Below are 26,493 nucleotides of genomic sequence, written 5' to 3' on the forward strand. Positions count from 1 at the left end.
AAAGCCCGTCTGCCACTGAGTCATATATAAAAAAATTTTGCAAGATGAAAATTGCTTGCATTTACAGTTCTTGTTAAACTAATCTAGGTCTTTTTCAAATTTAGAAGCATCATTTCTCCTTTTCCCTCTGCCCCCTCCCCCCCAGTCACTATGGAAACATAAGAACTTTACATATACATTTTTTTAGAAGCTCATTTTATTAAAATTGAAGGTACATTTCTTTTTAAGATGAAATGCAAACTAGAGTTGCATCTTAATTGCTCGCTTGTAGGATCTATTTACCTCCTGCTATCTTCATTTTCACAAAGATTTGGTGCAAATTATACTGGTCAGAATTTTCATGCAGTTTTTCAGAAAATATATTGGGGAAGTAATAATGTCAATATAGATCTTTATCTGTTTTGTGTTACTAAGCTTTGTTTGCAGTGATTGTAAACTGTTTCTTTGTATGAAGCAACTCATACTGAAAAGAAAATGTTTAATAGATAGTATCAATTTAGGCACAGCAGCCGTCCTAGAAAAATAGACATAGGCATTCTACAGTATGTCTAAATAAGACAAGTTTACCTTTTCCAGGGAAGTAATCAAAATATTCCTTTTTGGAGAACTAAGAGTATGAAAGGAAAATGTTTATGGTTCCCTACTGGCACACAGTTATGATTGACAGGAAAAACCAACATGTATGCCACATGAGACATCTTGTTCAGGAACTTTCAGGAGGGTAGTAAATTGGTGTTGGCACAAACACAAAAAAATAAAATGACTTGATTCAGCAGTTTTCAATTCTTAATCCCCAGGCTCCAAAGAAAGAAGTAAATATTCATCAAATGATCAAAATTTATATTGATTTTATTCTGCATTAGCAGCTCAAAGTCAAGATTCTTGACAGGGTGGATGTCGGTTTGAATGATTCTCTTTGAAATAAGGATACAGGCACTGGGCTGAGTGCTACTGTGCATTCCTGAACCATAGGAAAAGACTATTAGAACCCTAGGAAGCTAAATTTTTTAAAGAATAGTATAAAGGCATGCTTGTTCTGTACTGTTTTGATAGCTAAATTATTGTTATTAGCATGTAAAATAATTCTTGTTGTTCCTGCTTTACTCCATCCTTTCCATTATCATCTAAGGACAACTTTTCTGTGGTACTTCAAAGGGGAACAGTAGTTCATGTACTACAGTAACCGAGTTAATATCAGTACTTCCCAAAGTAGGTGTATTTTAGAGGGAAGTGCTAGTCTGGCAGAGCAAAGGAAGCAAAGATTGTATCTGCACATTATACATCTTTAATTTTGCAGTTTCTGCCAGGGAGTAAATAAAGATTGTGGGGGAGGAGGTGGGGGAAGGAGGATGGAAATCCAGGGGAAAAGAATGTGAGCATGAATGCAGCACTGAAACACAAATGTGATGACTGTGATTACCGAGCTGTGAGATTTAATGAGAAAGCCTGTATTAGAATGAAGTAGAAAATCATAACCATCACCTCTAGTCTATAAGAGTATAATTGGATCTCAGCCCCCAGCAAAAAGTAAATAAATAAGTTAGTGACATTTTTAACAAACTTAAATATATTGAGAATAAAAGGGGAAGTTATCTCCATTACTGTACTGTTGCAGTATACTTGGGGTTTTTTATGTATCTCAGCTTACATTAAAATGAGTTTCATTGTCGTAAAATGGAAGAAGAGAATATTAAGTGTGTGTTTGTGGGGGGGTTAAATAAAAAGCAAAGTGAGGCAGAAATACTGTAACTATCAAAGTGTTAACAAATTTCCCAAATGTCCTAGGTGCTTACAATTCAGCAAACATCTTTAACAGCATAGCCTTAAAATTAAATTTTACAAACATTATGGGTAATGCTTTAATAGTATGCAAATTGCAATGAAGTCAGCGGTGGCAAAGCTGACCTCTCAGCAATACAAATATTTTATGTTTAAAACAGTTATCTTTTTACAGTTCCCTCTACCTCAGTAGGTGTCAGGTGCTTCAAGAGGCTCCTCATCTGAGAATCATAAATAAACTCAAAGGAGCAGCAGTCTGTGCCTGCTTTTCATACATGGCAGTGCAGTTGTACAAATCAGCATATTAAGCTGTATGTTTTGCTGTTGCTACAATAATTACCAACATTTTTACTAATAGCATTTTTTAAAATTTCCTCAAAATTATTTTAAAAATTTTCTGTTTCTAATTTTCTTCAAAAATCATCTCTCTCTCTCTCTCACATATATATGGATAGAAAAAATAATGTACAGGGAAAAAGACTGTATTTCTCTGCTATTATTAAATAAATTAATTAACATGTTGTTTTTACCCTCTTCCATAGTCTCCCTATTCTTACTTAATCCTGCAGTGGAGAGAGTCCTGTGTCCATATCTGCATGACTTTATATCATTAATAGTTCAATATCTAAAAAGTTGTTAAAAAAAAATAATTATAGTTTCTCCCTGTAAGAGGAGAAAAAGTGATTTTCATTGAAACAAACAAACAAAACAAAACCACTTACATTTTATAGTAAGAAAACATTCCCATCTGTAGGGGTCATATAAAGTCAAATAGGCTATCTAGGCAAGGAAAGAATCTCCTTCAATTTCATAACAAGTCCAATAAGCATTCAATGAGAGTCTTTGAGTCACACTCAAAGTTTGGGCTTGAAAATGTTTGACACTATTGAGCCACTCAAAATATTGAATCAAAAGGAGACTTTAGGTCAAAACTGCCATTTTCTGAGTTGGTATGTATAGGAAATTGTGGAACTAATTGTTATATATATATATATTTGTAATGATTAGGTTAATAAATATGAAACATTTCTCAAACATATAGAAGTTTAAATAGAGCTACTCGGAAAAAAAATCAAACTGCTTATGCAATAAAAATAATTACTATGTAACGTGCTCACAAATGCTGTAGTATCACAGAAGAAGATTTCATATTTTTTCTGTAATATTGCATCATCTTACTAGTCATTTCTACATTTTTATGTAGGGTCCTTTCAGCATATATAATGGAATTGTACAGTCATCTCTGTTCATTAAAAGATATCAAAACATAAAACAGGAATACTATTGCAGTATGGTAAAATCAATTAACAGTCAATGTGTATTACCAAAGTAACTTCAGATTCATATGTTGCAAGTTTAAAGAAGTAAGTAATTACCTTATATTTACTTCCAAATGAGATTTTTCAATGTAATAAATTCACATAACTTGGAAGCCACTTTCTACAAATAAGTCATCAGGTTTCACTTCACTGTAAGGCAGTACAGCTCCTGGCGGTGAGAAAAGAGATTTCTCCAAATTATGCACAAAGTAGATCTCCGAACAAAATTTCCAAGGAAAAGGCCATAACATTTTTACATTAGCTCAGTCATGCCTTCCTGGGGTATCTTGGGTGGTTTTCCCTAGGAAGTATTGGTTTTGCAAGACCTACCTTCCCTCATTATTTTTAAATAGAAATGTATATGTCGATCAACTTCAGAGATCGGTGCAGAGAAATGTGCACCATCACTCAGGAATTTCTCTTGCACAAGTGTGCTGTCCTGAATTCTGAACATTGGTACCTTTAACCTTAAGGGCATGGCCATTTTGAATGCCCAGCTACCTACAGATCAAGTTAGGTGCTTTGCCTGTCCGTGTGGTTTGGTACACAAGGCTTTTGGAGGAGTGTGACTTTTAGAAATTTCAGTGCTTTGGATGATAGGCAGACTCTTTAACAATCTCTTTTTAAGCCACTTCATTGCTCTAAAAGTGCAAACAGAGGGAATGGTAGGAACAATCAGAACTGTGCAAATAGTCGAGGTTTTAATTAAGTAAGATTAAGTTTACAATTTTAGCACATTGAAGAAAGACTTTCTGTGTCTAACTAGTCGCTCCTTTTCTTGACTACTTGGGGATCTTGAGGCTGCCCCAGAAAGGCATTCAACCTTGTCTTTAAGTAAAGATATCTGTGTTCTGACCTCCTGTAACTAATTGTTTTCTCTGCTGGACAGGAAAGAAACCAAGACAAAAGGTTATTTTGATGAATTGCTACTTTAATAGGACAAATTCTTCTGGGTTTGTAAGAATGGGACTCTTTGGTCTTACTATTCTTGTGGCATGCAAGGAGGTGTCGCTGAAGGAGCTGGAAGGCATGTGGCAGTTTTGTTGAAATGCACTCTATTATGTTGATGGGTTCAGCTAGATCTGCATCCTTCTTAATTTGTGTATTCTGCCTGGTTTTAGCAAGCACTGTTCTGTCATCCTAGCCCTTTCTGTTGTCAGAGCAAGCCTGTTCCCCACCTGGCCCCCAATTATTACAAACCCTTCTTTTGCATCCTGCCTCTCACTCTCTTGTTCCACAGGCTGGAGATACAGACACTGCAAGACAAGAAAAGTAGCAAAAGATACTGGCCATTGTTCAACACCCATTCTTACAAGGACTTTTTTTCACCTCGCAATTTTGGGATGCTATTTTCAGAAACTATTCACAGTCTTGGAAGTCTCCGGAGAGATTAATCCTTTCATACTTTTCTTCAGTGCTTTTTGATATTTGTGATATAGGGAACTTTTGTGGGTACATAGTTAAGATCTGTTTGATGCACAGGGCATGCCACAGTCTTGTGTTGTATTTAATGTTACATTGAAAAGAACCAAAGGTAGGGGGACAGCCAGTAATTAGACACCAAAGGTCCAGATTTTAAATTAACAGCATGATCAGGACACCTCCATGGATTTGGTCAGATAGTGCTGCTGAGGCCACACTACTGATTGCATTTGCAATCCTCAGTCCTGAAGTCACAGGTCACGTTCCTAATCTTTATAACAAAACAGCAAAAAACCCTATGTATCTCTGAAAGCCAAGGGAAACCCTGCAAAATGTTATTGCTGTTATTTACTTGCTTTTTTTTTTTTTTTTTTTTTTTTTTTTCCCTTTTATTTCTGATGGCTCTGGGAACTGCCTGAAGTTCTCCTTGCTATAACACGGGCCTACTCTATCTAAAATTTCATTTTATGGCTCCTGTGGACAGGCTTAAAATTCACTCTGCTGTTACTGCTTACTTAAACTCTATGATGAGTTTAAGCAGCTTGATAAGTAAGAATATTGTTGCCTTGTAATTTTGCTCATTCTGTGTGGAGGTTTCACATTGTTGTGATGGGTTTAGTACACTGAAAAACAAAGTGATAAAGTTATTACCAATATAAAAGCATTTCTGAGATTTATTATGATAAAAACACTTTGCTAAGATTTTAACTGGTAACAAGCATGTCCTGATTAACAGAATTAATTTCCTGCATGATCAAAACACAGTGTGTCCTTTGTAATAGGACTATCAAATGTTCAGCTCTCAGTAAACACATTTTCTGATATAGGATTATTTTTTAATCTGATTCAGTCCTGAAGAGAGTGTGCAAGATGAAGGATGGAAGAGTCAGGGGAGCCAAAAGCAGGAAGGGTAACAGACTTAAGAAAGAAGTCAACTGCAGCAAGGTCCCTGTTTTAATTATGCAGAGGGAGGGGATAAAAAGAGCAAAGGAAAAAAGTAACAGAAGAGTTACCATCCTGCTTCAGCAACAAAAACAAATGCCTACAGTTAGGGTAGAAGCAGTGGTTCCAGGAAGCCTAACGTTGCCAAGTGGTGGCCTTGATGATCTTAAAGGTCTTTTCCAACCTAAGTGATTCTATGATTTTGTGATTCTATTGTACAATGCCATTTAAAATGCTAGGGTGACTTCTCGGAAGTACTGCTTCTACCCTAAGTGTTTTCAGCAACAGAAGACCTGCTGACTGGCTGTGGGGCTGGAGTGGTAGATGATCAAGTCTGTCTGTATAGAGTCCAAACTCTTGCCTGCAAAAGAACTCTTTCTGTAAGCTACATTTCCATGAAAGTTATTTTGGGCTATGTAGTCCTCAACATAATTTTATTCAGTAGCTACTTCTGTGATAGAGCCAGGGTCTGTTTCGAGTCCTGTAATAAAGCCTTCTCCACAACTTTACAATGTGGAGATATAGACAGAATATTTTGTCTGAAAACAACAAATAATGCTTGAGGGTGCAGATATGACCGCATAAATGATACTGTGATCAGCTTAATTCTGGTAAGGAAGTTTTGTCTCTCAAGAAATTGACCAATTGCAAAGTTATAAAGAGTCCCAATCTGGGATGTGCATTATTTTAGAATGGTGCACTTCTATAGAATTTGCACTTCTGTAAAATGTGTATGTAGGTGAGCCTTCTAAGTCTACATGCTGCATAATGCCATCTTTGTTGTTTGGCAGAAACTGGAATTTCTTTAATTTGAGAGGCAATATTTTTTCCATCTTAAGTTCAATTAATGGCAGAAGAACGGAACTATGTATTTCATATGTAATTCTATAGTAATTACAGTCTACTTTGGCAGCGGTATAGCTTTTCTACAGCAATGTAGAGAAAGGATAATGCAAGATAGGATACTTTCATAATTCAAATTCAACTGAATGTATTATAATTTGTATATTTAAAACACAGAATAGTTGGTTTACAGTAACATAGTTCATAACAAAAGATTTGTGCTCCCTAGGAAACAGTGTCTGAAAATAGTTTCAACACCAAATCGGAGATATTTATTCTAGTACATTCCAATATAAAAAATTTTTGGAGCAGAACAACACTAGCGCTGAGTTCTCATCTCCAATTTACCTTGGTGTAAATTTTGAGTCTCTCAATTGACACTCTGTATGCATTATAACCTTTCAATCTCCTTCCTCTCGCAGTAACAGCCATTATCCCTTGTCTTGTCTTTCTCCACTTCAGAATAAGGTCATTCCAACATGTAGATCTAACAAGAAATACAATGTATTTTTATTGATTTGTATTGTCACTGATTACCCCTTTGTGCTATATAGTGATCTGTATAGTAAAGGACATTCTATGTTGTCATGCAAAGCCAGTCTTAAGGAACAGATTCTGCACCCCAGGCTCACTCAGTTTATTTATAAGGTCTTGCTTTTTAGAAAATGAGCATTCTGACAGTAGCCTTCAAAATATTTACCATTATTAATTGATCACTAGAATTGAATATTTGGCACTAGTATAGAATTTTTTTGCTGTTTTTCTCCAGAGACTACTGTTTTTTCATAGTCTTGTTCAGAGCTTGGATTCACCAGGCTCAAGAAAATGAGATAATTTTGTCATTTGATTATTGGAAATATCTTAGTTTAATTTACAACAGACTATTGTAAAGTCATTCCATCCTGGTGGGACAGTGACTGTTAGATAATCTATACAAGTGTGTAACCAGACCATGACCAGCATCTTTATTGTGTTTTTACTGCAAAAATGGTCACTCAGAAGAGGCCATGAAGTGGAAAAGAACTGCTGAGTATCATTCCTTGGTATTTATTTTCCACGTTCATTTTTTCACTGATTCTGACTTGCTACCATCCTCTGAAAAAGAAGAAACTGAATTCCACTTCTAAGATGGGGCACTAAGAGTAGATGAATTATTGTCTCCCACCCAATATCTTTTACATATATTATATTATATATATTCTATTACATATCTCAGTAGACTTTCTCAGGATTTTCTAGATACCCATGTCTATACAGGTGCGTTTGTGATAGATATTAAGTTTCTTACAGTTGTCTTATGTAACAAGAAAGCGTATGTAGGGCAATCTGAAAATCCGTACTTAAAATAAGCTAGAAGGTAAAGCACGTAGCTTTCTTATATTTGATTAGCAATTAATAAAGGTGTTATTTTGCCAGAATATTGCAAAACTATTCCCTCATTATCACTAAAGATTTTAAGTTGAAAATAAACTGCAGTAGATTTATGGCATATCTGTGCCTTGTGCCTGTTAGTTCAGCTTCTACAGAACATATGTTTTTGAGACTTAAACTGATCAATACCTACTTGAGGTCTTCAAAGCCTCTTTGGATTTGGAGTTGATATTGGTAGAACAGGGACAAAAAATATGCTGAACTACAACAGTGAGATAGATGAATTCATACAGAAAAGAAATCAGAGAGATCCATCTGAAACTCTTTGCTGCCTGAGTTTGAGTTGCTGTAAGTATTTGCAATCGTTGCAGACAGAAATTGTTTGTTTGTTTGTTTGTTTTTTTTTAAAAAAAGTTGATTTATAGAGGGATCACAGTTCTGAGGTCCAAGAACTGGGACAAAATTGCTTGTGTTCAGGATTCGTAGAGTATGATGTTGATGGAGTTCATCATCCTCGGTACAAGAGGGCCTTATAGCTGTGAGGATTCTCATTCATCCGACTCCATATATTTACTTACTCATTCCATCCTGTTTTTCCTTTCCCCCACTATTCTATTTCATCTTCCTTTTTATTTTCACATTTTTCTTATACATTAATGACTTGCGTATTTACAAATATTTTTGCAAATGAACAGAGAATGAACGATCTTTGAAAAGCTGCTTTATTTCTTTTTTCAATTTCTTATTTTAAAATATAGAGGAAATTATAAGGAGGGGAATTAAAAAATGCCCAAAAAATGTGTACCTCAAATATTGGGATAATTGTGTTATTTGAGAAATATTGTGTGTTCATGTAGTTCAGAGCTGAGTTTTAATTCATATGTGTGAGGTTTCAGAGTTTAGGCTACATGTGAATTCCCTGCTTTTGGAGTACTGGGGCAGGGGGGGGAAGAGGAGGTTGTATACATCATTTCAACAACAACCAAAAAAAAACACCTCAAAAAAACCACAAAAAACCCCACCCAAGAAAACATCAAAAACCCAATGGAAAAAAAGGAAGAATACCTATCTTGATTTCCAAACCCATCCTTAAAATCTGGGAAATTATTTGCTTAAATTTTTCCATAAGATTTCTCCTCTAGCCTTAAAACAATCACAGAAGGTTTTAATTGATAATGTAATTGTTTAGGAAGTTTCTGGTGACTCTCAACAGAGCTTTAGACTGAAAGTGTCCTGTCAACCATAACTAAAATAAAAACAACTACTGAATAACTGCTTTCTGGTAAGAATAAATTAAAAGAACAAATTCATAGACTTATTTGGACAATACAAAATATTCAGCTGGAAAATTATCCTTCCTGGTGAAGAATCCTTCAAAAAAAAATAAGTTTGATCAGGAACCCCTGTATACTGTGGAAGGGGGTTGTTTATCAACTTGAAGGAAAATGTACTTGGGGGTGGAAGGGGAACATGAAGATGATGTTTGGAAGGTGATGATGTTTATTTATTTGCTGCTTTTGGTCATTTCTGAGTCATATAATCAGCAGGTTTAATTACAGTATCTGAAAGAGCATGTTTTATAGCTTTCTCAAACCTTAATATTTTACTCTAACTGGACAGCCCCAACTAGTTAGTCTTGTATTCAGGTAATGTTTCTTCGTTGGTAACTCTGTGTGGTTTAAACTTCCAATGTTTCAGACTAAGTATGAAAGCATTGTATTTCTTTTATGTACACACTGAAAGACCTGCTTGGTTTACTTGGAATTTTTCTTTTATCTCCTTGGCAAAAATGCTAGTAATTTTTTTTGTTTGTTTTTTGTTTGTTTGTTTGTTTTTTAATTCATCAAAAATCTATTGGGTTTTACTGCCAAACGTAAGAAATCTCACAGTAATAAGCAACTGAGAGAGAAAGCTGTAAATGTTTGAGAGAGAAATTTTAAAAGGAAATAGAATTTACAAATCAGCTACATTATTACTCAGCAAAAATTGCACCAAGGCAAGGCATAAGCAAATATATGTAACTGTTATTACCATAAGCTTATAAAGACATTCCAACCTTCCTTCAAACTTTCTCTACTGACATTCTTCGGTGCCTATTTCCCTTCACTTGTCTGCATTTTTCCTATATTTTGCAGATTTCCCTTCTCTCTAGCCCTTTCACTGCTTTCTCTTTACAGCTGCTGTTGTTTCATAGACTGGTGACTCTGTTGTGCTGTCAGCAGCCAAACAAACTCTTCACTTCCCTGCCTCCTGCAGTAGAAAATGCAAGAGTCCTTATACAAAATTTCCTCCATGCTTGTTGCATTTACTTGCCATAGCACCAAGTAGTTAAGCAGGCGTCCCCCTCCTAATGGAAATAAGAGTATGTAGTTACACAGAAGTAGCAGTTTTTTTAAGCATTATCAGAATTTGTAATGTGTTTTTCTTTCAGTGAATCATATTAAAAGAAAATAATGGCACATTAGTCCCAAAGTACTTTTGAACTTACTCTACCCTCTGTTCCTCATCCTGTTCCTAGGGGCAAGTGTGGCAAACAGCAGATTTCATCCTTTTATCATCTGGTTCTCTGAGCCTCAGAATCTAACTGATCACCACAGCTGCAATAAATAAACTGTCTATTCAATAAGCAATGATGCCAAATATTATTCAACATTCTTCTGGCCAGGCACTGAGTCTGATGGAAAACAGCACATCTCACTTTATTGCCTTTTCCCTTGCAATTAAGATTGCTGAGTAATCAGTGGATGCCAGATATGGGAGAGCAGACTGTGAATAATGCCAATTTGTTTGGGTTTTTTTACACTTGTTATCTAAAAAAATCTACCTATAGCAATATGGCTTTCATTAATTATGAAGCACAGGCAATGCATTATCAGTCTTAAATCCTGTAAGAAATGTAATTTTATGTATCTACCTGTTCTCTTATAGTGCATGATTTCTAATATCTTTTTTATTCATGCCCAGGCATTTTTATGCAGCATTTGATTGGATATACATCTCATGGAATGTATAGCACATTCTCTGGTAGAAACCTAAATAGTTCATTTCTAGCATTTGGGCATACACTGTACTTTAATCTGACTTAATGGTTCAGCCTTTTTGACTATCATGCAAGGAGAAAAATGATGTTGTGAATCATTTGGTTCAAATTATTGCAGTCCAAAAGTATTTGTTTTAAATGCATTATTTTTGAATTTAAAAAAAAGAAACAAAACCAAACTTCTCTTGTGTGTTTTTTTTTTTTTCTCTTCATTTTCTTTTTCTAGGCTGAGGTTCAGCTATGCTATCTGGAAGCACAAAGAGATGCTGTTGAACAGATGTCCTTAAAGCTGTACAGTGAGCAGTACAACAGTAGTAGCAAGCGAAAGGAAGAGTTTGCTGATATGTCAAAAGTTCACACAGTGGGAAGTAATGGGTAGGGAACTATTCTTTTTGTTGTTTTATTCTCACTGATCTGTATTTTTTTTTACATGATATACTTTTTCTTACTTCTAGTTAACCAGGATTTTTCTTCCTAGGCCAAGAGGCAGGGGAAAACTCTCTATAGATATTTATTTTTTTCATATATGAATGCAAAAAATAATGGGTTCTGGATAATTTATACAAAACATGGTTTGTTCATAGATCTACCTAACATTGTTTAATAGCAATCCATTATTTTGATTTGAAAAATGTAATGTGTCCTTTTGCTTAAGGCTTTTCTCCTGTGGCTTCTTATCTTTTGATTTCTTAGCATCTTCCAAGGAAGCATCTTTATAATGTATTAATACCTCTACAAGACAATTCTCTATAATCATTATTCTACTAGTGACTAGGAAATATTAATGTGAAGCCAATCCCTTAGAGTTCACCAGTTCAAACATCCCAGTTTTGTACTTCTAGAGAGCTTTAATTTTAACTGTTTTCCCTATACTTGGTCTTACCTGTCTGCTTTTTAATAAATGTAAATACACATACCCCTTTTGCCCCCCTACATATATATTATATATGTAAGTGTATATATAAAAGCACTCTTTCTTAATAGTTTGAGAAAAGACTCTTGGACAAATCAATCACTGGACTATGTTAAAATGAATCTTGCTGTCCTTTTTTGCAACCAAGGAAACTTGTAGTTCTGGTTTAAGACTTTTTCTTGAAGGTCCTTTGAAAACCGTATCTTCCAACTGCTAGGTCCCCTAAATGAACATAAGAACATAACTGTGAGTTCATAATAGTGTGGGGCAAAAGCATTTCAAAGGAGCCAACTAGTGCTCATTGGGTATGCCCTCATCCTGAAAGAAATTTTCTTGTAACCAGTAAATACAGTAGAACTTTTGCTTGCAGTTTCCTATGCAAGGAAAGTCATTGACCAAGGTTTTCATGAGTTCTGTATCTCCAGAACTTCCTTTTCCAATTGTTAACTCAATGTTGAGGTCTTTGAAACACAGTTTTATTAAATTACCGACTGTAAAGATAAATGAGCCTTGTAAACATCCCCTCTTATTATACGGAAAGATGACTGTTTTAGAAAAGTTGATGTGGGCTAATTATGTAGGATTACTGAGATCTTGATTACATATGCAGAAATCTGTCAGATTCTCAAACACGCCAGTGCAGCTAGTGCCAACCATAAAAATAATTTGTTCAGAATTGGTGTGTATATGTAGATGTGTATAAATGTGCACTGGGGGCTACATGTTCAAAAAGAGCTTCTAATTTTGAAGCCACAGTTGAATGTGAGCAAGGCTCAAGGTAGGAATTTTGTGTAGGACATAAGACAGTAAGACATCAATCGACATTTGATTTTATTGAAGGTAGGGGATATAAAATTTTAAGCCTCATGAAAAAAAACAGTTTGTAACCCTACATACCATGTGTGTAAAGCAAACAGGCTCTTAAATGCCCTTGTTTGCACTCGTGTAATAACATTTGTATTACTGGGAATGGTCCCTACCCTTTCTGTGCAGTGGCCACCTTTCTGGGCCCTTATGGCCATCCCAGCTCTTAGAGGCTCAACAATGGCGTAAGAGGCCAAAGGACCAGAGAGAGACAAATACAATACCATGTATTCAGCCATTATAGAAACTAGGGTGGGCTGAATTCAGATGGAAAACTTCCAGTTGAACCAGTGTGAGGTATTGTATCGAACACAATGGAAATGCCTTTCTAGTATTTGAAAATATAGTTGATACAGCAATTCCCTACTGCATAAAAACTGTGGACAAAAAAAATCTATGGACAGAAATTCCACAGTAGGATGACCTAGCTAGAGGCTGAGAACTCTAGACAGAAGGGGCCATTTGCATAACAGGGAAAATTTGGTATCTAGCCATTAGCTGGTGTGGAAGTTTGATTAGGAGAAAGAAGAGTGTCTACAGGGAGAACAAGAATTACTGTAGATGGAGGACTGTTTATATATTGGGGGAAAAGCTTTGAGAGCTTTGTGTAGGAAATAGCTAAACTGAGATGGATAAGGTAGTATCAGTAGAATAGGGTGATGCTAGTGGATGTGTAAAGAACAGGACATTTCCTGCAGGACAGCTATCCTGTTACAACAGTGATAGAGAGGGTCTACATATATGGGCATGGAAATGGCTAAAGTGACAGTGAAAGGGAAGAGAATGAATATCCACTGCAGGAGAGCACCAGCTAGGCAGGCAGCAAGAGGTAACCAAGAATAGTGGAGAGCAGCTGCAAAATGTTCTAGCAAATCTGGCTGGAAATACTGCATCCCCTCAAAACTGGGGAGGAGTTTTTACAGGTATTATTGGGAGATATGGATACAATATTTACAGCACCATTGCACGACATAAAGGCCAAATCCTGGGATCCTGTCATCACCTAGTATCATCCTTCATGGATGAGGCTTTGCGATAAATGTGTACGAGAGGGCTTCAAGTATGCACAGAATATAAGGCAATTTTAAAGCTGTTAAGGTCAGAACTCTTAATTTCTCCTATATCCTCCTAATAAAGACATGTGAAAGGAGTTAAAAAAAATTATGACCCAGAAACTTGGAAGAACTTTTTGTCTGGCTGAATTTTTTTGGTAGGCATACCAGTGTGTTTACAGTACATCTAAATACCATGTGAGTTATGCCATCAAAGAAATAATACAAACTGGAAGTGTGTGCTAATCATGGGGAAAAAGGCTGATGGAAATAGCTTCACATTCCTTTTTATTTATTAATGCCACAGACGAACTGGTTTTCTCATGAGAAAGGTGCTCATGAATTTTCATTCAAAATAATAAATTGATGTCCACATTTTAAGAAATATGTTTAGGGTTCAAGGGATTAGACATGCAACTCTGCATATCTGATTCCCTGTTTACCAAGATATATACTTCTTAATGTCATTTTAGTTATAATGTAGCTAATGGTTTTAGCTTATTAACCAACAAATCTATATTGAGGAAGCTGTAGTTACCTGCCATTTAACTAATATTATAGCATTATTGTTGGCAAATTTTGGATACTTTTAATGGAGGAAATTTTTCTGCAATAAACAGATGACCTAATTTATTCTTTTTTTAGCAATTGGTGGATTTGGATAATCAACCAAAATTATGTATTTTCTATAGTTCTTGCATCTGTAACACACATCAGTATTTCAGAAGTTATGCTTTCCCTGATTCTGCCTGTGGCAATATGACAAAAAGATCTGCTAAGACCAGAAAAAATAGATTCTGAATAAAAAGAAATATTCAATATACCACAGAAATACTGACAGGTACATTTTAATCTTTACCTGTTACTGATCCTACAATTGCTGTATTTTCTGAATATCTTTTTAGCAGCTTAGTAACTTACATCCTCTTCCAAATAGTAATTTAATAGTAATCAGTAGATTCAGCCATTTAGATGTGAGGCATTCATTTTTAAAACAAAGCTTTTTTTTTTTTTTTTTTTTAATATCGGAGTTATTTTAGAACTATCAAAAATATTGCAATCAAATTTAAAAAAAAATGATGATGCTTTGTGGGCTGTCTTCACTATATTCAGGCTAAGGCAAATAACTGCCATAGACACTTTCCTTTAAAATGCTCTCATATTACTTCATTTTGCAGCAGAAAACCAAAGAAGATAATAGGCACAGTATGTAAACTGTGGAGAAATAATAATCCCCATTACATGTTGCATCCCTTCCTGGGCTTTTTCCACTGAATCCTGTTTTCTCACTCTGTTTTGGTTTGGATTCCTGTTTAGAACTTTAGGTAGGAACCAGAATGTTCAGCTGTTTCCTAGTGCTTATCTCGGTTTTATAAAGGTCAGGAAAAAATGCTTTGCATTTATTTAAAGGATTGGTTCATTCTGTTACACTAATAAATGGACTAATTCAGACTGCAACTAAGATATGGTTCTATAGATGCGAAACAGGTGTCTGGATCCAGCACATCTTCTGCCTGCTGTAGTAAAATCCCAGTCCACTTTTTGGTGCAGTTTCCGAAGGTATCTCATCCCATTCTGGCAGCACCAGGTCATGAGCATTGGATGTAGACTTTGTTTCCTATCATCATCATATCTTAATTTAGATTTTTCACTGGTACAAACTGTCCAAGTCCAACTGAATCTGTACTGATTTATATGAGATGAAATCTAGCCTCTTATATCATCAAACATATGTTTTAATAACTGCCTGTCAGTTTTATGACTTTGGATAATATTTGGAGAAGATGGAAGGGAAAAAAAGGAGCAGTAGATACTCAAGATACAGAATGGTTATACTTCTTTCTGAGGAAGGGATAAAGATTCAGTATTACTGCAAATATACCATTCAAAATTGAGTTTAGTTTTATTTTAGTTTCAAAATTATATCTGAGTCAAATACCTCCTGGAATGGGAGAAAAAGCCTGAACTCCAAATGAAACTATTATATTTCAACAATAGTAGCTTGCCCTTTTGTGCTTGCTCTTCTTTATAAGCACTGTTGCTTACCTTCTCAGGGCAGCAGGCATTTTTAAGTAAGTGCACCTCATAAATTATTGAGTAAAAGTATACTAAGTACAGTGGATTAAACTAGAGAGTTACTTCAGAAGCAGGAATCAACAGTTGTGCATTATACAAGACTTCTTTTGTTGTCAACTCATTGAAAATAATACCAGAAAAGGCAAATGCTTTCTTCCCTCTTGCATGCTTTTTTGCAGAAAGACAGTTCTACTTGTCACAACTTTATCTATAATCTTTCAAAATTACCATGCATATGGTACTTCACTTAATAACAACTGAAACTAAGATAGTATTAATAACATTTAAAACACATTAATTTATTGCTTCTCTGTTGAAATACTGCTAATTTTTTTTTAATGGGGTTGCTAAAAGATTGTTAATAATTGGAGAAATTAGCTTTAGTGGAACATGCACTATTGTTTGATCAATATGGGAGGCTTTTGATACTACTGACAAGGCTTTTGTTAGTTCCAGTTTTGCAAGTTTGAAGATCCCTTTTCAAGGGGAATCTTTTTGACGAATGTGCAGTTTTTCAGCATGTACCTTCTGTCTTGTATCACAGTGTTTTAGAAGAATCTATGCTTTACTTATTCACTGGGCTTTCAATAGAGAATCACATTAATCCTTTTAAGCTCCTTATTCTAATGATTTATTTTGTTGAAAACCGTAGTGATCCTCCTTTGAATTTTAATGATTGCTGGCTATTCAAGGATTCATTGTTTTGACTTCCTGTCCTTACCTTTGTTTCTTACATGTCTGTAGGGAACACCTGTCTAATACTGTATCTGGCCTTAGTTCTCACTGGCTTACCATATTCACTCAAGCCTATCTTAAGACGTTAAGTTGAAATGCTAGCTACTCATCCATGAAAATAAATGTAGGATATTTACAGAGATAGGCAGATAGACAGGAGAGGGATGGCTGAATGAATTGAGTCATTTTTTGATGAAAATAATATTTTTATATGAATTATATCAAGATGATTGTTGCAAAATTTTCTCAGTATAAGGTCAGCACTTTAAAAACCATTAAACAACATCTATGGGGGATTTCAATTTCAAAATTTTTGAAGCAAATGCAATATGCTGACAGTTGTCAGGATTTGGCATCAGCCACTGAATTTAGGTCATGGCACTGGCTTAAATTGGATTTCAGTTTTCATTTTCATCCACTCTATATAAATACAGAATGTCTCTTTAGAAATATAACTAGGAACATCATGAGTTTTCAAGAATATATTATTCTAATACAAGACTTTAACAACTACACAGTATTTATGCATAATACATTTTGTTCCTTATCTACAGCCTTTTGGACTTTGATTCAGAATACCAGGAGCTCTGGGATTGGCTGATTGACATGGAATCCATCGTGATGGACAGCCATGACCTGATGATGTCAGAGGAGCAGCAGCAGCATCTTTACAAGGTTAGCGCTACCGTTACTGCCTTTACCTAGCTATGGAAGATCTGATTAGCTTGACAAGTCTTTCTCTCACAGGATATCGCTGCGTTCATTGTATGTATCATGGTGTCTATTAGAATTCCCTTCCCTGTCCCCAACCTCATTTCCATCCCCTGTGCGCTGACAGGCTGCACCGACATCATAATTGCAAGAAAGTTCCCTTTATCACATTCTATTTGGTGTAATTCTATAGAAGGACAAAGATTTGTCTTCAAGATGAATAGAAATAAATGAAACTGCATTAATAAATAGACTGAAACAAAATGAAGGAAAAAAATGAAACAGTAGCATTTAATAAAATGTGTTTTGATTGGAGCTTTCAGGTGGATTTTTATCCACCTTTCAGACCTCATCTGGGAAGAAAGAAATTTGCCTTGATTTTGGTCTGCTGCTGCCAGGATACAGGACTCTTCCAATTTAATTTTTATTAGTTACACATAAAGCAGACATTGTCATGTAAAGTCATCACATGTGCTTGTGATTTCAGCAAAATGATTTTGAACTTGCACATTGATTATAGGCTCTTCATCTAACACATATATATGTATATGCATATGTACACACACACACATGGTTTCTCATATTTGTCATAGCAGCCTTAGCCCAGAAGCTTTATCACTTCTTTTAGATAGACAGTACTTTTAAGAAGTTCCCAAAACGTGTGATTTTATCCTAAAATTGATTCAGGCTTCACTGTGTGTCTGAGAAGCTGTAGTCTACGGGTCTGAGGGGTGGTGGAGGAAAGAAAGGAGGGGCTTTCCACAGAAATATCAGGCTGCAGTAAATCTTCCTCATTTAGGCAATTTTTATTGGAGTAATTCTGACAGTTGTCATCCTTGAATTGCTTTGAGCATATGGCATATTTCAAAGAGCAGATTGTGAATCATAAAAAATAAAATTAATAACTAACCACAGAATCAGCAACAGTATAATGACAAGAAACAACTACCCTCTAGCTTTTTTTTATTTCTTACCAAATAAATGGTACATTCAAGGTCAAATAGAAGTTGTTTTCTTTCTTCTGTGATTGCACGATTTGATAATTTCTTAAATATAATTTATTTTTTCTTGCTTTGGCATCCTTATTGATGGTCTTGCATTTTATTCTTTCTCATTTTAGTCATTTTATTTAAAATACGCAGTGAGAAAGGGTTGTCACATGAGTTAAAATATGTTCATAAATGGAAATACAGAACTATTTCAGTCTGCAAGTGAGTTTAATTCAGTGGCCTCCATTTCTTGTGTTGACAATCATTTCTTACTTTTGCTAATGTCTTTTTACTAACTTTGTAAATATTTAATCACACTTAATCACACATTAACAGTCCTGGCCTTAGCTAGTCTCAGAAATAAACAATGTCAGAAATGGGTAAATTTTTTGCGAATCTAAAGTAAGGTGTTTTGGTAGTGCCTGTCCATATAAGACGAGCTTGTACCATGCCTAATCTAACCACTGGTTTTAGTCCTATACTAAAAAAGTCAATCAACATGAATTTCAAGGAAATAGTCTATCCATCAATATGAAAAGTAGCAAAGCTTAAGCAGACAGCCCAAGTATTTTAGGTGCTATTTAGGATACTTCGCTTTCTGATATACAAATGTAACCATTAATAATAATAATGGATGGTAAGGCTGGGATAATAATGCACAGTGAAAAAAATAAAAGAGAGCAATAATTCAAGAATTAGTTTGCAGTAGAGTATGGTGGCAAAATGAGAAATATTGTATATTCAAAATAGGAAGTAATAGTTTCTTAATATTATGAAATTCTGTATTATGATAGGTGTGACACTTCTGAAAGCAGAAAGTTTATGCCAGAGAGAGTAGTTGAGTCTGTGGTCTGTGCAGCACAGACAAGCCAGCACTGCTTCCAAAGCACAGGCAGCTTATTTGTTTTACAGTTTTCGCAGAGAGGTCATCTGATGATTAATAGAGCCCCCATCTCAAAAGTACCTATCTGGTCACTGCAAAATGACTTGAAGAAGGGTCGAAAAAGGCTACCTGCCCTTCTGTGGTGCATGTTCTCTGCATATACCTTCCTAGTGAAAGCAGCAAGCAAATTGGTAAGGATTGAAGGAAAGACCTAACTAGAAATGTGGAGTTTGGCTAAGAGATGACTAAAGAGTATCTGTAAAGGAGGAGTAGTATTTTGCAGGTAATGTAAAAAGCTTGAATGCATAACATTAAGATCTATTAACCTTACAAAAAAAAAAACAACCAAAAAAAAAAAAAAACCAAAAAAACAAAAAAACACCCAACCCCTCTCTGTTGAAAGCCCCATAATTTCAGACATTTAAAAGTAGACAAAAGAAAACATTAGCAAATGTAATTGAGGGAACAGTTCTGCACTAGCAAAGGAGAGATCAGATAAATCACTAGGTCTTTATCATGCTTAATTTCAGAGATTCACGTAACAATGAATCATGCCCTCAAAACCAGAAATAATAATTTTCTAAAACTAGCCTAGTAAACCTCTCTTCTAATCAATAGTGACACCCTTTTTATTTGGATGCTCATATACAGAGTCATGGATGGTCTAGTGCTCACAGCTAAGGGGCAGGAGCAGTGCCTACATTTCACAGTGAACAGAGCCATTCTGGTCTGTAGGGAGAGAAATCTGTAAAGAGAAATTCAAGCAGCTATTATCAGAATTCCTCAATGATTTGGGGTGTTATGAAAACACAGGTCTTGCTTTAGTTATTCTTTATCAGTTACAGCTTCAAATGTGAACCTGCTAATTGCACTCTCTGCATTTTGGTGGATTCTCCTAAACCCACAGATCCCTCTTCTCAGTTATTGAGCTGACAAGTAATTGCACCTCTGAGCCAGCTCAGCAAGCCGCCTCTGCCAGGGAACCTGCTGTGGTATCACTATTACCAACAGTAATCATTGCCCCTAAGGAGTCTATGAATGGGAAGGACGCAATGATAAAACAGGTAAATCGGAAGGGAAAAGCATACATTAAAGCAGCATAACATAATATATAAATGCTAAAATTGCATGTGGGAAAATAAAATGTATTTTCATGGTTAAACTATTTTCCCAGTACTCTATATTCAGATTTAATATAGATTTAAGTCAACTCTCATCTTAATTTTGTTTTGCAATATTCCAGGAGCTTCATAGTTTTTTTTTTTTATTGGGATCCTTATTATCTCTCTTTAACTAGGTTTTATTTTGCCCTTGATATAATAGGAGTAGCACAGCCATATTTTTCTTTAACTCTGAATATGTATGTATGACTTTCTCTAGATTTCCTAGATTTTAATGCAAAGATTTAGAGAAAAAGACTGTTCTTCCTCACTGTGCTCTCCCAAAGCACTAAATGGTTTCAGCTTTACAGTCTTAAAGTAGCTAATGATTTTGAAAATCAACTAGTGTTTGATAAAATGGCAGTCACAGAATGAATTGCTGACAGTTTATTTGTCCTCTAATGCTTTATCTATTAACTAAGAAAAAATTAAAAGGAGCATTTCCATGTTTTTGGACTCTCATTTCTTTGTACTGCTGTAATAGCTCAGTTTAATGCCAAATGTATCATGTTTATTTCATTTTAATCTACTGCATGTGAGCCTGATCTCATAAGCTCTAAGTACACAGAACTTGCATTGACTTCAGCTGTATTCATATGCCGTTACTAGAGGATCAAACCCAAAGAATTTAAACTCTCCTAATTAGCCCTTTAGTGGGAACTTGAGTAATTCTGTACCTTGAATGTTCAAAAATGAAGCAAATCAGTATTTACTGGAACTGTGGAGATTAGAAATGAGTATACTAGGCAGAAAAGTTAATGATAATTCTTTCCATTTTCCTCAGAAGATTAATTGCAAAACTTAATTGTGTTAGATTAAAACCCCATTTAAATAAGTACAGTATGATTGTTGAAATTGTTAGTATGTTCAGAATAAAATTAACTAAACAATTTTAAATAGCAAATAAAAGAAATTATATTTTTCTGTCCGATTACACATAATGTATGGTGTTTTTAATACAAACTGCATAAGCCATAAGTCTTGCTCTAGTAAGTCTTCAGCAACGGTGGTTGTGATAGATGGAAAAAGATCCTTACGTAGTAGTGCAAACATTTTGAAAACATGTGGTTGACACAGCTTTCGGACAGGTTCACTGCTAAACTATTTTATCCAAGGGAAGGGTTCACTGTATTAAACAACATGAAAATGCACATCAAAAGCTAAGGATACCTTTCAAAAAGATTGAGGGGGAAAAACTCTCCCAGCAGTTTTTGTTTCTCTGCTGGAAGCTGTCCCCCCTCAGAAGGTGCAGTACGTTTTCTCCTCTGGGTGTGCTGCTGCTCCATTGTGCCTTTCTCCCTGGCTCAGTGTGCTGTGGCCCCGAGTGGATCAAACAAACCGTGGTGAAAGTTTCCCTCATTTGCATCACTTCTAGACAGCCCTGTCGTACTCTTTGCTGACAGGAAATCACTGTCTTTGTCACCTTTTTTCAGTGATCTCCTTTTGGCAGAGATTGGCCATGTGACCAGGATTAATCACAACAACAGTTCTGGCTCAGAACTCAATGACATGTTTTCCTCAGCACTTCAATAATGGTGTAGAGGAGTCAGTAGGAAATGACTACATTAATTTCAGAGTGAAAAGATAATTAACACTTAAGGACTAGTGCTATAACCTATGGAGCTATTATTCAAATTAAAACTAATTTATTGCAAACTTGTGAAAAAAAAAAATCATCCTGTCCTTTAATGCAACTGTTAAAATAATCTTACAAGAGCCCCTGAGTTTAAAAAGAAGCACAAACTATATTTAACACAGTAATATAAATACATAAAAACTTAAACATTTGAAACTGGAGGCTGAAGTATGTAAAGTGCTTACTTAGATGATATGAATAGGATACTGGCAAACAAAAGCAGCAGTGTGCTCCTAGAATGCTGTGCTTCAAGGAGTTTCCTTGGCAACAGAAATGCAGTTCCAAAAGTAGACAGAACTTTCCTCAGAAAACATACTATTAATAACAACCTTCCGGAACAACTTGGAACAATTTGACTACTTGGCAATAATAATGCCAAGTGTTCTGCAAATTAATCTAACACGTAACAGTTATATGTTTCTCTTGCCCATAATTCTCCTGAACTGGAGGACTGAGTTCTCTGCTGTTAGAGGATACAAATGTGCAAAGCAGTTCCAAATGCTGCTCAAACAGAGAGAGGGCTCAAATAGCAGCAGCCTATAAGGATCAATTAATGTGCTTCGTATCATTTTAACTTGTAAAACAGATTAGTTTAATTGGATTACTTTGTTCCATTTAAAACGAGTCCTGCGTACCTACTGAAGCCACATTGTATTTCAGTCTTTATTTCAGGCAGATTTTCCATATAAAGAAAACTTATTAAAAGATTAACAGCCTGTAGAGTGATATATTTGGACAATATGCTTAGGGGATTGGTTATAAACCAGAAAACGTCCAGATTTTTGCTCCTACACTGCGTATTCTGCATGGTCCAGGATGCCTTCTGTCTGTCTGGTAATCTGTCAGTGCCTGCACGAAGCTGCTAAAACAGTCAGTGGGAGAAAATGGTGATCATCACATCAGAGGAAGCTCTCAGCACACTGCAGGATTGAGCCCCTTGTAGGTAGTAACTACAAATCTGCTATGCATGCAGTATTTTTAGATATGTCATCATTTCTGTATGAGCCAAGAGAATAAACTAATTTCAGATTTGCCTTGCCAATAGGAATCATTAGAATTCCACTAAAGGCCATAAGTTTACTAGACGGAAAAGGTAGGCTGTGCTACTACCACGACTTTTCATGAATTCTTAGATCTAAAGGTTAAAAGTAATCAATATCTCATTGTGCAGCCTGATAATAAGTAATAACCGTGATGTTAAAATCTAAATGATTGCAGCTAGCATTTAGGTGTGTTGACCCATTTGGGAAGGCTTTTTAATTGCAATCTGAATAGTCAGTATAGTTTGCTAATAAATTTCTAGACTACCTTGCAAAAATCACCACCTTTTTGAAATATGACTTTAATGCTATTAGCAGATTATATCCCAAAGTGAAAGCTTTTATTTTACCTGATAAAGTATACATAGCACTTTTTTAAAAAAAGGGAAAAAGAAAAATATTATTCTGCTAAATAATATCAATGGAGATATTTATTAGCAATAGTAAATTACAGCACTTACTAATGTCGTCATACATGGATTGACACATGCCTCAGTGGAAGTTATTCTTTGCCTTTGACATTGTAGTATGCTTTTAACTGTCACGTATAGTAAAGTGACTGAGCTAAGTTTTGCAGAAAACTCTGACTTCAGTTACTGTTCTTCATGAAGTTCAGTAATTTTCATGTGCTAGGCTGTGGGGGTTTTTTCCTCAACAGATTTAAAAGCTCTGTGACTTTCTACACTAGGTAGGAAAATCAACTGCTTTGTAAGAGAGGTCTCAAAAATACCTGATACCCCAAGCAGCAGTAAAAATCTGACTGCTGTTAGAACATCAACTAAAGGAGTTCAGGACCTGACACAGCAAAGTTTCCCTAGTCTCTTATTGCAGAGGGTGATGAAATTGGTTAACTGTTTATACACAAGTATTTTCACTTCAGTTGCCCTGAGGAAAACAGTGGAAACTCCTTTGTGACACATGCTATAACAACTAGCTCTTTTCAGTGGTCCATATGTTTGACATTGTAATATGCTTAAATTCCTTGCCACTTCTGGCAAATTTTATATTTTAAAAAGCAGAAAAGAAAATTATTCTTAGCAAAAGGTCTTACTTAAAGCAGATAAATGTTAAGTTGTAATGTCTTACATAATTGCAACACGAAAACACTGATTACCATGTCCACAGAATTATTAAGTTGGTCTATAGAATGGATAGAGAAAGAACATGAAAAATATTTTTACATTTTCTTGGTTGCTTCCATAATATATTTTAAATGTAAACATGCATTTTTGAAAGCAGTGTTGTAATTTCTATGGAGCAGACTCCCTGTATTTCCACAAGAAGTGGCTTATGCATTTCACAAGAGTAAGTGGGTTTCTCCCATTTCTTCCCAGCATGACATTGAAGATGAACTTCACATTGTAGCAAAGCAGTATTTACTGAGCTTGTAGCAAAAGCCAGCACAGCTTTTGGGAGATTAAAGCAGTGTGTCTAGAATGAAAGAGGCATTCGACTTCAAACAAAAGTAAATGTGTACCACATAGCTGTCATCACCATTCCTTACTACAGCTGCAAAACGTGGACGATTTATAGTCATCACGTCAAGCATCTTAGTCAACTCCACATGCTCTGTCTTTGTGCCCTTGCTGGTATAAAATGGTAGGATAAGGTCCCAAGCAGTAAGACCTTAAAGCATTGTCAAATATTCAGCACTGAAGCAATAGTCTGGCACACTCAGCGATGATGGTTTGAGTGCATATGTTCAACAGTAAATTACTCAAAGCCATTTGCTGTTCATCAAGCATTTTTAGGTTTTAAAAAATGGTAATGGCACCTTAATTCACTCAGAAGGATGATGAAAATTACAACCTTTGTTGCTTCCTATGTGCCAGGGCTGCCTAGTGTCCAAACAAGCTAGAAAGGGCTCAAGATTACTCTTGGATATATTAATTTACTCACATTCTCTGAAGTACAAGTCAGAGTAACTGAAGTATAGCAGCATTCTAGCTTAATCACTGGACCAAGAGTCCCTAAGAAAAGGTGTTATACTTGTGCTGTTATATGTGCAGTCAAACACCAGGGACAGCAATGCCAGTGCTGCGATGGTCTTCAATACCCTGAACTGAGTAAAGAGGCCATATGATACTCCAAAACATGGGCATGTTCTGATTTGCATTGTTATTAGCACAAACTTTCAAATGTTACCCTTTGGCCTAAAGGAGTTTATCTGTATTTTCTTGTTTCCTGACACACTGGGTCACATACAGACCACACGTAAGCAGTGCTGTGTCCTAGGAGCTGCCCACTCTGAAGCTAGTATTTAATGTATTACAGCAGACTTAATGAAAATTCATATGAATCATCTGACTAAAAACATCTCATGAAGTGATTTGTGAATTTGCACTCACAATTCACTCATAAAGTCTCATATGTAACAGTGCCAAATAAGGGATATCAGCCCTTTATAAAAATAAATTAAAACAAGCCAGGACTGGTTTCTCTGTATCACACTGCATCTCAGCACCTTTAGTCTTGTATTTCACAGCCTTTGTTCTGGGTTGTGGAACCATGTACTCCCTTTAAGAACTCATACAATGACTATATAGCATAAAAATGGCTCCATGAGGTCAGAGAATGGTATGTCCTATGCAGTTCTCCGGGTATTTTTCTTCCATGAGATTGTCCAGTAATCCTGATCCCACGTAACCTTTCAGAAGCCACAGCATCCTGCCTCAAGGAATCCCACAGGTTGGCCCCACACTGTGCTGGACCTTCCGTGCATCGTGTCTGGGCATGTGTCTGCTCTAAAGCTGCCTTCTGCTGCTCTCACCTCATGCCCCATAGTATTTCTGTTGGAAGAAGTAGCAAATAATATGCTGAATGACATAAAATTAGAAGTGTTACTAAGACAGTGACAACATAATTTTTGAAGTTCATGTGTGGACGTAGTTTTGTTTTTTTTAGCGGCGTGTTAGATTAGGCTTTCTTAGTGATGCAGATAAAAAAATCACTAGCAAAAAATATATGGGGCAATAGTATTACTCTATTCTTCAAGTTAGTTGCCCATTTTTAATTTACTTTCCTATTTTTTCATCTCATACTCCAGGAGAAAATATATTTTTTTCTAAACTCATAGGAATTATGTGCTTTATCCATGATGATTTGCTTCCTACACATAATACAGGAAACACTATTTTCTTTCCAAATTACTCCTCATCAGTATACCTCATAAATAAACAATATTGTAATGTTTCTTTTTTAAAAATAAAAACCAAATGACCACAGAAAACCTTTTTATCAGGTTTTCTATATCAAGCCCAAATTCACTAAATCTCAATAAACTTGCAGTGGCAATACACTCAATGCATACATATCTAATTTATAAAAAATAAGTTTCAGTGAAGTATACCAGTTTATAATCTCCTGAATTTTTATTTGTATATGTATTCTATTTTTATTTTTATAAATATATATTCTATACTATATTTATATATTGGAAATATATAAAATAACAATATAGTAATATATCAATATACATAAACATATAATATATTAATATAGAATATTACATATAGATATATTAATATATTATATATAGTAAGGTAAAATACTTTTGTGTATACTTTTAACATCTGTACCTATGTTTAGGTGATGTTTTTGCATTGTGTGTATATATTTTTAATTCATTGTAGTAAAAATAGCTACAGCATTTTGTGCTAATTTCTTCTTCTAACAAGGTAAAATAAGAGGTCACTATAATTTTCTTCATAGTTGTAGC

At 35.3% G+C, this 26,493-nt stretch overlaps 1 protein-coding gene across 1 annotated transcript in view; it reads left to right on the plus strand.

Annotated features, from left to right (window-relative positions):
- The window catches only part of AKAP6 (A-kinase anchoring protein 6), a 295,063-nt gene that overhangs the window by 191,993 nt on the left and 76,577 nt on the right, over positions 1–26,493 (plus strand). Inside the window, 2 exon segments of the mRNA XM_042791037.1 lie at positions 10,943–11,091; positions 16,911–17,031. Of these exon segments, the coding sequence (XP_042646971.1) occupies positions 10,943–11,091; positions 16,911–17,031 (270 nt within the window).

Source organism: Tyto alba, unplaced genomic scaffold, assembly GCF_018691265.1.
Source record: "Tyto alba isolate M040663 unplaced genomic scaffold, T.alba_DEE_v4.0 Super-Scaffold_18, whole genome shotgun sequence".
Classification (NCBI taxonomy): Eukaryota; Metazoa; Chordata; class Aves; order Strigiformes; family Tytonidae; genus Tyto; species Tyto alba.